Source organism: Botryllus schlosseri, chromosome 13 (genome assembly GCF_051294905.1).
Source record: "Botryllus schlosseri isolate E-star chromosome 13, Bs_hap1, whole genome shotgun sequence".
Lineage (NCBI taxonomy): Eukaryota > Metazoa > Chordata > Ascidiacea > Stolidobranchia > Styelidae > Botryllus > Botryllus schlosseri.
Genome location: NC_137248.1, coordinates 2280761 through 2292815, shown reverse-complemented (window position 1 = coordinate 2292815; position 12055 = coordinate 2280761). Strand labels below are relative to the sequence as shown.

General features: G+C 41.2%; 1 protein-coding gene across 1 annotated transcript; it reads right to left on the bottom strand.

Moving 5' to 3' along the window:
- Positions 1-1337: 1337 nt before the first annotated feature.
- LOC145453337 (uncharacterized) lies at positions 1338-3825 on the bottom strand. Its single transcript, XM_080331308.1, has one exon. It carries the CDS (start codon positions 3335-3337, stop codon positions 2300-2302), a length of 1038 nt encoding a protein of 345 aa, XP_080187434.1. The 5' UTR covers positions 3338-3825; the 3' UTR covers positions 1338-2299.
- Positions 3826-12055: the final 8230 nt, after the last annotated feature.

Below are 12055 nucleotides of genomic sequence, written 5' to 3'. Positions count from 1 at the left end.
CTCTGATCCTCCACGAAATTGCGTGACTCAGTGAACTTGATAGCCCAGCACCCTCTGACCAGAGGACCTTCCTTGCCGCGGATGTCATTGTCCCAGTCCTCAGCTGGGCACCGAGCTCGAAGGCGTTCGACCAGGCGATGGAGCTCATCATGATGCTCCACGATCAGATGGCCAAGTCCCTGAATCTTTGTGACGGTGGTGCTCACCTCTGTGGCCATGCGCTCGAGGACGATTAGTAGGATCCGCTACTGCAGCGGACGTGCACAGGCCGGACTTTTATCGTTTATAACCCCGAGGAGTTTGGTACGGTGTCTAACTGTCTATAGTCAATCAAGTGGTAATCTTCTTAATTGACAACCAACATGTGTCTACAAACTTGGGGCACATACTTTTCTTTTCCTGGATCAAGTCCTGTTGCCGTTGGAGGTAGCCATTCAGGCCCATCATCGTGTGGACGAAGTTGTTGTTGTACAGGTGGCGATATTCGGCCTGCGTTACAAGGTCCCGCCCGCACCACACTCGCAAGATTTCATACCCTGCCGCCTCTTTAACCCTAGTCGTGTCGCCTCTGATCCTTCCAGTGAGTGGAAGTACTTTCAGCGTTTCGGAGAACTCTTCCGGACACACATGCTGTTTTTGTGTGTGTTTGTGAGTTTCCTGGTTGTTTCAACAGTATTTACACTGCTCTGACTCGCGCATTTCACTAAAAAACTTGAAAAAACATCATCCAAAAAAAGCTTATTTTTGGATGTTTTCAAATCTTATTTTTGGAGAATCTCCAAAAATAAAATCAAATATCCAAAAATAAACAGGCCTGCTGATCAGTGATCACTGTAGTACTCGTGCATTCGTGGGTGAGAGAAGCTTCATATGAAATCCAAATCAATTTGAATCATTATTTTTTGGTCCCTGCTCAAGCCTACAACGACACAGAATTTATCGACGAGTCGGCAATCGAATTGCTTTGTTTCTGGCTCAACGGACTCACCTTGTTGTTGTTATTATAATCATCATGATCATTCACTACGTGTGCTTAAAGATCGAATTCAACAATCCTATATTTCGAACAAAAATGAGTCGGGTTGAAATGTCGAACACTGATTTTACGAAGCTTCTGCAATTACGGTACTGCTTTTCTACGGCATTAAGGTGCGTTTAACGTTGCGACGATGGTATATCCTCGCGATGTCTTTGTCGGGAACAATGAGCTATACGAACTAATGCGGATTTACAAATAAGGTTGGTTTTTACTGACTAAAGGCAAATAATTTTGTCGGCACTCAACACTGAATAAATCTGTCCCTGACTGCCCTCCTTCTGTTCAGTACACGAGTTCGAACGCTACCTTGATTTATTGTATTCCTACGTTGGCATGAAATACAACATACTGATTTTGACGATGTTAGAAATATGTACATCATATTGTAAAGGTATAGTATAGATCTACGTTCTATCAAGCCAAATTAGTCGAAGGTGTGTCACCTTGACCTCATAGCCACCGCTGTTTCCAGCGTAACACCCCAGTTTACAACACTAGTGATTAACCTAACCCGAATCAGACGCCTGTTGGTATGAAGTTCTGAACACTGAACAGCTTACATCTCGTTTGAAAGGTGGAAAATCAGTGGAGGTAAAGGTATGGACGACGAAGTAGACCATATGTACATTATCATCGTTCATTGGCGCCTTACTCACACAAACGAAACTGGGAAGAAAGATGATACTGTCTGATTTGTCGCCCATACAATAGCTATAGTACATGTGTTCACAAGGATGACTTTACGTTGAAATAGATAACTAATCATCGCGCTAAACCGGCTCGATATGGTGACCGATACATTGCTGAATGAATCTCGTTATTTTCCAGGTTATATAGTATCACGCCCGACAGTACGAAGACAAAAATTTGGGTCTAGGTAATATACAGTACATTGCGAATCAGATGTTAAATACAAGAAATGAATATTGACATCCCAATCTCATTGAAATCTACTGCACATCGTGTGGCCATCCATACGATAATCGAAGTTCGGCGAGATCTCTTGCACAGAAACTAGACATTAACTGTACGAATAGTCTTTAAACACAAATTTGAATGAACAGTGCTCCACACGAATATGAGTATCAGTTTCAGCCTTCGCGTTAGTCTGCGGAACCGTAATTCTAATTTTTTTGACAGGCAATGTCCACGTGACGTTCGAGGGAGTACTTTCGAACAGGAAATGACGTCGTGATTGTTTAGGTAATTTATTTGACGAAATGCCTTCTGTCATATATCACACTCAACATATTTTAGACCTTAATGGGTATGGATGTGGCGCTTATGGTCAGACTTGCGAGCGAACTTTTTCCCACAGATATCACATAGATTATCCTTGAAACCGAAATGCATTTTTATATGAGAAGATAGGTCACCCTTGCAAGTGAATTCTTTTCCACAAATATCACATTGATTATCCTTGATACCGAAATGCCTTTTTATATGACAAGTTAGGTCACCCTTGTAAGTGAATTCTTTTCCACAAATATCACATTGATTATCCTTGATGCCGAAATGCATTTTCAAATGAGTCTCGAGCTCGACCTGGCGAGTGACCTCTTTCCCACAAACTTCACATTGAATATCCTTGATGCCAATATGATTTTTTATATGACGATTTAGGTTACCCTTAAGAGTGAATTCTTTTCCACAAATATCGCATTGATAATCCTTGATGCCGAAATGCATTTTCAAATGAGTCTTGAGATTGTACTGGTGAGTCAGCTCTTTTCCACAGATATGACATTGAATATTCTTGATGCCGAGATGAATTTTCATGTGTGTGTTAAGGAAGCCCTTGCGAGTGAATTCTTTCCCACAAATTCTGCATGCAAACTGGTTCGGATAAGTATGGATATCCAGATGGCGTTTAAGATTACTCTTGCCAGTGAATTTTTTCCCACAAATTTCGCATGCAAACTGGTTCGGAAAAGTATGGATATCCAGATGGCGTTTAAGATTGCTCTTGCCAGTGAATTTTTTCCCACAAATTTTGCATGCAAACTGGTTCGGGTGAGTATGGATATGCCTATGGCCTGCGAGGAGCCTCTTGTCAGTGAAATTCTTCCCGCAAATATCGCATTCGTTCTGGAGGCCCATATGCACATTCATATGACGTTTGAGGGATATTTTGTGCAAGTATTCTTTCCCACAAATGTCGCACTCATGACGCTCGTGGCCCAAATGCGTATCCAAATGCCTCTTGAGGTAAACCTTTCGAGAGAAATCTTTTCCACAAATATCGCATTGGTGATTCGTGCAAGCGTGCATGCCAATAAGATTCTCCTGATCGTTCATCAAAAATACTAAATCTTGAAAGAAATCGGTTGGGTTTAGTATGCAATGCTTTGAAGTGACAATGTTGCACAGCAGGGCTGCCAAACATCCGAATAAATGAAATAAATGCTTATATTATCCAGCATGTTTCAAACAGAAGTTTAGACTTCATTAAGGAATACTTTCAATGTAAATAATTCCTCAATGCACAAAATGTCAAATACGTTTCTAGGCCACGTTATTAGAACCATCTCACGGCAGTGTCGCGATTGCGTTCTAATCACCCCTGGAAACAAGTTGGTGACATTGACATCAAATTCATAAAAGTCAAAAAATGCACACTCAAATCAAAGTTTTCTGGGAAAACAGACCAAGAGGCAGTTCTTTACAGAGGCGAAAACGCCAATGCTAAACCGTTGTACCAGGGCCCACAATATCGTAGACCCGGTTGTATGCAAGTTACAACTCGAATTGCTATTTAATAATAATGAACCAAATTCCACATTTAAATTAAACATTTAGTACTCCTCATGAAGCATACATGGGGCCGACCCCGCATTCCGACTAAGACGAAGGGAGCATGGAAATATTTCAACTTATATCCTCGTTAGAGCAACTACTTTAGCGGTTTCTAACTGTATTGACTCGGCCAATCATCGTATGCTACAATGTATATAGGCTTGATAAGAAAGCATTTCAGAAAAAAACAAAGGTACGATCCAAGTTGACTTCGACACCTCCCGCAGACATGCTAGAACTGCGGATATGCTATTGGCAGTATGAAGTTATTTTAAGCATGAAAATGCGCAGTTAAGTAATGATCCACACTAATGGAACCACGCATCGCATGCGACGACGGTTCCGGCATTTATAAAACGGACCGCCTAAATGTATGAACGTGAACGTCCTCGACGACCCTTCTGCCCGCTGTGTCTAGCTATAGATAACCTACCTAATAAAACTCAGATCAGGATTAGCAATAACGTCGATTATCGCGTTCGTCAGGATTTATCAACCCAGGATTAAGGAATCCGTTTGATCGCAGCGCTTAAAGTTAGTGATAATCTCAGGAGTTAACAAACCGGAACAAACTATAGTTATCTATAGAATCTGTTTACTGGACGTCAGGTTACTGGACGTAGCACATTTTCGAACTCATGATTATCCCACAACATTGTCACCGAGTGGAATGAAATCGGTATGGTAGAAAAATACCAAAGTATCATTTACGAGAAGGATAACAGGCATTATATTCGTTGTGGTGGCATAAACGGTACATATTTGAACTTTGGCGTATTACATTCTGTTATGACGTCATAATGAGTGATACTCGATTACTCGACTCGACTCGAAGCATATTACGTGATTCAGAATCGAATCACTCAGGTACTCGATTTTGCCCAGCCCTAGTAATGATCCACACTAATGAAACCACGCATCGCATGCGACGACGGTTCCAGCATTTATAAAACGGACCGCCTAAATGTATGAACGTGAACGTCCTCGACGACCCTTCTGCCCGCTGTGTCTAGCTATAGATAACCTACGTAATAAAACTCAGATCAGGATTAGCAATAACGTCGATTATCGCGTTCGTCAGGATTTATCAACCCAGGATTAAGGAATCCGTTTGATCGCAGCGCCTAAAGTTAGTGATAATCTCAGGAGTTAACAAACCGGAACAAACTATAGTTATCTATAGAATCTGTTTACACTGCGTACCATTCCTATTACGCACCAATATTTCCGATAATGACCATGCCGACTGCCTCCTTGGTAATGGTTTCACTAAGCAATCATCAAATTATGCACCCGTCACTGTAGAGCGATAACAATATTCTATAATACGTTGCTTAGCTGTACCGTACGAATTTGACACGACTTTCATTTGGCGACGATAATTCTAGCTATTGCGGTGGAAGTATCGTTATCAGCAGGCTGCTGTTTCATTCAACAAATTGACAACTGACCGCCTATAACGCGTTTTCGCATTATGATGCAACAGATAACGCCACTTGATTTAAAACTCGGTACATCTCCACTAAGAATCGCGCGTAACCTCTTCCAGCATTATGAGTCGCGATTAGCAGTATTTAATCACACGATTAGCATTCTTTCTGATCAGCTATTAACTTCGTTATCTCCACCTAAAATGCGCCCAGATTAGCAGTTTTTAATCACATGATTAGCATTCTTCCGGATCAGCTAACTTTATTATCTCCGCCCTCAATGTCTTGTCAGAGGACACTTGCCCAATACGATATCCCTACGCAACGATCCCTGATCCCCGTTGAGCGCGAATAAGACGGGAGCTTACTAACAGTAACCGTGACTTTAATGCAAGTCGACGATCTACTGAAATATACAGAGCGCTAACTTCGCGGTAACCTGTCCACTTGTACGGCGGTAGGCGCGTTAAACTCAACTAAACCACGGAGCTCAGGATGAGCGAGACCTCACATTACAACGCGTGATATAATAATTGCTTCGGCGGGGAATCAATTAGAGTTGTTCCATTGTTGCACGAAGTGCTAGGAGACACCACTGAATGGGTAGGCCATACGTGATTGAATCCAGGCATTTTGCCACGGAAGATAATTATATTTATTTCGGTAAGTTGTATCTGACAACTGCAGCAGTTTGTCCAACCAGAATTGCTGTCCTACAAAATGTACGTATGGGCGTCGCCTAGTTTAAATGATAGTACGTTATATTTTGGCTGCATCAATCTAGACTAGAGGCTCGTCGAGTAGGCCTAGCTTGCTAACACGATTGAGACCACTACCTCACTTTGTATGCCTCCAATTATCGGAGCCTACCCCTGAGATACGGTCAGATGTAACTTATCTAAAAACGTTCACGTCAACTTCAAAGTAACGTTTACAAATCGGTTAACAACAGTTGACTCTGGCGTTTTTTCCCACTGGCTACACTTATGATGACAACTCGCGACTAACAGCAACTATAAAACAATTTCGATTATAGAATAGCTAGAGTTACAGCTGCAGTAATCAAGTATTCCGACAGCGTCATATGTCATGTGCCGTTCAATAGGGTATCCAGTAAATTCAGACTAAAGTGTGTTTGATGTATAGGTATACGGCACTGTGGTCATATTATAGTAACATAAAATAGCAATATTTCATCAATTATGGACTGCCGGTGAAAATACACGTCACCACCGCCACGGATCGCAAATTTAGCGTAGTGCATTAATATGTCGAGTCGATTTAAAAATTTCTAGTCTTGAAATCATTAATTCGAAATCACTGTATAAGTACATGTTATTGTACATTGTTCACAAATGTAGGAGTCGCAAGAATTGTTTGTATCAATGAATTGAATGTCCCGGGTTAGCAACGTCTGTAATGCACAGATTCAATAAGAAAACCCCTTTCTCCATTTCCCCCCATATCCCATTCACCGAAATCACGCTAGGAATTGTTTGGGGATGGACTGCTCTGTTTTGAGCAGAGCTTATTTTCTACGAGGTGGGTCACATAACATTTCAAACTCGAAAATAAGCCATGGCCGAAGGAACGCTGCAAACTCCTTTAGACTTTGAGCCACTTGGGGATCATCTCCAGTTGAGCTGTAAGGCCTAGAAGCAATGACTTTACGGGCAATTTGCAATAGTCGAGTGTTCTCAGATGACTTGCCTAGTAAGCAAGCCCGATGAGTGAGTGTGAGTAAATTGTGAACAACCGTCCAATCACAACAGTATTTGCTGTTCCTTGTGATCTTGAACCCTTTGTAAAGGCTCTAAAAACGGCTCAAATAGGTTGATGGAAAATGATACCTAAAATCAATGATATTATCCTGGTCATGGACGATGACCTTCCCCGAAATGCGTGTCTTCTGGGCCCTGTCACAGGAGTATGACCTGGTAAAGCTGACCCGGCAAGGTCAGTTTATATTTTTGTTTTGTGGTATTCGTGGTGTTTGTCGACTACTGTAATTTACACCAGACCGATATTCTTCATTTCTATCCGTAACTGCCGACTTATAGCAAGGCGGCGGCGGCGGAAAAAAGGCATTATATTCTATGTGGTGACATAAAATGTACAATGTACATATTTGAACTTTGACAGTACATTCTGTTGTGACGTGATAATGAGGTATACTCGAATACTCGACTCGAAGCAAAATACGTGAGTCAGAATCGAATTACTTATGTACTCGATTTTGCCCAGCCCTAATCAGTACGCTATTGGGAATTTGGCAATAAAAATGAGTTTGCATAGTGCGATGTTTCAGCTCAGACCGCCGTGCTGTTGATGTGAGTCCCGAGGTTTTAGCAGTTATGAAGCGAAACTGCCCGTGATTTCCCTAATTAAAAAAAATACAAAATATATTATTTTGCAAATTTAGAGGTTTCGCGATCCCCTAGGGGTCCGCGGACCCCCGGTTGAGAACCACTGGACTAGACCAAGTCGTTTCGAGACCTTCCTATCTTTTCATTGTATCGCAATCTTGTGTTGTTTTGAAATGACGAAATTGGTAATAAACAGATCTAGTGTCTGGATTAAAGTACATAAAGTTTTGTATCTTTACGGAAAACAGGACGATTATGCTTGTGATAACAAGTGATTTAACAAATATCATACGTGTATCGCTGGCGCGTGCGAGCATCCATTCTCGTTTTGCTTGGAACAATTCTCACTGGCGTTCACGTGAACACATAGCAGCAGCTTCTATACTCAGAATTGAGCGATTAGATAATTCGAGTTGTCTAATGAGAGCGAATCCAACTTCTGGTTCTCCTGAAAATACTCAGGAGAACTGTATAGTGCGAAACGGGCTAAGCCTGGTGTACAGACATCTGCCGGATGTGACACGCGGGCGGTATGTTTTTGACACCCCTTGCTCTACGCCAAATTCTCTATTCAGAATCGAATCACAAAGGTACTCGAATTCGCTCAGCCTTAGTTAACACACACTTTCGCAATATCAATTTTAATATTAATAATAATAATGCAACTTTCCTGCTTTGTATCAAGCCTACAAATGACAGTGTATTACTACTGCGTTACGTCAAAGAGACAAGTAAAGATTGCTTCTCCATGCACACCTGCTTCGACACGCGGTCCATCGGAGCGAGACTCGAGGCAGAAGGCCGCTTTGAAGTTACATTTTCCGACCACACAGACCAGGCATCAGCTTTAGGGCTGTAACGCGAAATCATAATACAATGCTGGTCGTTTTTAAGGTAGAGCTCATCGCGTAGAGAAGTCCGTCGACTGCTACAATGTAGTAATTAGTTCCTATGATCGGTTCTGCCTCGCTTTGCCTGAGCCTCTCGCTCGCTACGTTGAAGATCCATAGTTGTACAATGTACATTATACACACACCCGTCATTACGTACAAAAAGCCATTGATGGCTGCAGCCCTAGTTCCTCTATGGATACGGAACTGTGAATTGAACCAGACGCTCCATATTCCATTTTCGAAATCCGCCAAGCGCGTACATTTTCCCGCAGGCTGCCGCCACTGAGGGTAGACTGCGGGCGTGCTTCATGTCGCTGAAAAAGCTCCATTCCTTTTGGCCAGCGACCTCTGTCGATTCCAGTACTACAATGAATGTAATTGACACGATGCGATGTTTTGCAAAGTGCAGACGTGGAAAACTACATAATTCCAGTTGTCTATTAATAACTAGAATCAAATGCAGGTAATCTAATTTTCTATGCTCCAATTTCAACTCTAATCAGTTCTGGATTTTCGGAAAATGCTACAGTAGAACAGTACAGTGCGAAACGGGTCAAACTTGCTGTACAGTACATACATTTGCCATTCTCACGCTTATGACAATCAACTCTGATTAGATACGAAGTGAACTTGATTTATGTAGCGTTTCTTCAATATCCAATTTAATATCCAAGTTTCTGCAAATACAGCAGTGATTATTCTCAACCAGACATGGGGTGATTAATTCATGAATGTAATCGATGGTATACAAAGTCAAATTTTTTTTGCCACCTACATTTCGTTTGTATCGTAAATATTTGCACTGTCGGTGAACTTATCATTCGACATTCTACGGCTCATTGTGAATCATAAACAGCCAAATGAGACAAATAGGTTGACATGGTGTTATGTTGAACGTACCGAAATGTCCTAACTGAAGCAAGACTGCGTGGGCATTGGTTCTTATATCAAGAAGAGCACGATAAAAAAATTGTGATTCTGACAACATTGTCAGAATGAAACAACACGCTGCGTCACCAGCAGTGTACGCACAACTTCAATTTTGTCAGTCAACAACTTCTGCTGTTGAACTGAGTAAGGACAGACACTTTCTACTCGAGAATGTAGGAAAGTAGCTTTCGTTGATGTACTACAACAGGGGTGGGCAACCTGCGGCCGTAGAAGGGAATTTGTGCGGCCGTGAACACGTAATACAATCAGTATGTGTTGGCGGCCGTCGACATGCAATTTGAATTTACAAATTGACTCCCGATTTCATGAGAGAGTTTAATTAATCTTGAAATTGTCTTCGCGCTGCGCGCGATTCAATGTGACTTCCTTTCTCGATTGTAATATAGTAGTGCCCCATGCAATTAGAGCCCCACATTACAGATTGGAACAGCAGAGTACAATAATACTCCCCATATTGAAATAACAACTCGGAATCGTGTACTCCTCACTATACTGACAATCCTTATGGGAGGTCAAGAAATAACAGCATGCAACAAAGTGACTAATATCAATTGGCCAACCCGAAGATGCATCATCATATATAACTTGCCCAAAATTTTCGAAAAAACCCCCCTACATCAGTGGCTCTCAGCCTTTTTGTCTTTGCGGACCCCTTTTGGACCTTCACGGACCTCCGCGAACCCCCTCAAGTATCTGTCCAAAATTAGCCCAATTATCGTGCAACCGTCATCTATCTTACACAAATATCAACTGTATACGTATAGGCTTGTGAGAACAGCCACAAAATGAATTTTCGCGAAAATAATCATATTATATATAGAAATTGGGTTCTATTATTTCGAAGCGAATTTTGCATCTGTATTTATTGTCTTGAAAATACCCGCCTTCTATTTCATTTGAACGAGTGCCGAAAATACTTCCACAAAAATAGGTGCTGGCGAATGTAATATTAACGCGTTACGCTTCCGGCGACACATTTGGGTATGATCGCAACATATATGACACCAAAATTGAAAAACAGAATATTTAATGAACTTATATAACGTCCAGCCTAGTCATTTACATCTAGCATCTCATCTTGAAGTTATTCTGGAATAGTGATTATGTAATCACAAGAGAAAATGGATTTCGTGACGTGTTTTAATCCCCTCATTGGGAGGGATTAGAAAAACACCAGGAATTTCTGTAGGCCATTGGCAATTTTTCATTTCAAATGAGGTTTCACAGAAGGATATTGTATATTTGACAACTATTCTAATGAAGTGAGTCCTGAGGTTTTAGCAATTATGAAGCGAAACTGTCTCATGCTTTCGCTAATTGAAAAAAATACAAATTAGGTTATTATTCATTTTTCAAATTTAGAGGTTTCCCTGAAAATGCTTCGCGGATCCCCGGTTGAGAACCAATGCCCCTCACAACTCTACCGGTGAATCTGATCATAAACATGGTCTGAGAAAGGATAAATGTTAGATAGTAATATGTAAAACTACTTAAATTGATGACGAAATTCATTATTAAATCAGAAAAATTTTCCGCGCTTGGTGCGACAATCAGCAGTCCCATGACATGACCAGTAATCACTCGCAATTTTGGTGAGTATAGCGAGCCTATGAATAAATAGATTAGTACGGAGTTCACCAGAAATGGACATACACTCAAATATGGATATTTGGCGTCCATCTAGTTCATTACGACTAGGCCCTGGACTGGAAAGCGGCCGTATAGACTACACAAGTAGTCGAAATTCGCCCGTGATTGGCAAAAAGGTTGGCCACCCTTGTACTACAAAAACAACAACAACAAGTTTCAATTATTTCTCCCATAATGCGCGATAGCCGTTCGGTCGTAGTCCTCGCTATCTAACTGAATGCGGCTATAGTTACTTCAGGTTCGACTGGATCCAGAGACACATTGCAGATTCGACGGATATTCAACGAAGGCAGACACAATAAACACATCAATACTTCCAATCCAATCCAAGACTTAACACAGTAACAACTCCACACAAAGATACTCCAAGACCAACTCCATCCAACTCCATACAAAAGACTAACTCCAATCACTTCCTCTTTCCCAATACCGCAGAAAAAGACCCGAGGAAAGAAAGCACTCACAATGAATGGAAAAGAACTAGTAGAAAGGGCCGCGGCTTCAAAGAGATCAACATCGAAAAAGAACTGTAACATCGGGCACTCTAGGCCGAGGTGGATGTTAGAGTAAAGGATCGCTACTGATGCGTGTCGTTCTACATCCTCCTATCTGTTCATGAAATCGCATTGTATCTTATCGCATTGTACATTGTGTGTGACTTGTTCAGATAAAAATATAACCCAACCATGTTATGTTATGTTATGTTATGTTAAAACTACTGTATTTCTTCATAGGTCCAGATTTCGTTAAAATAAAGTTTTTTCATGTAAAAATCTGTCTGTTTTCAAGTCAAATAGATTTTTTCAGGCCAAACTACTTCTTAAGGACAGTCAGTTCCAACCAGATATGAAGATAAGTTGTACAATTCTAAGATTATGTGGGGAAACACCTAATCTACATACACGAGGTCAAAATTAAGTGTTTTAAGGC

Excerpts from the sequence above, each read along its gene's own strand:
- LOC145453337 (XM_080331308.1), bottom strand. The coding sequence starts at position 3,337 with ATGAACGATCAGGAGAATCTTATTGGCATGCACGCTTGCACGAATCAC.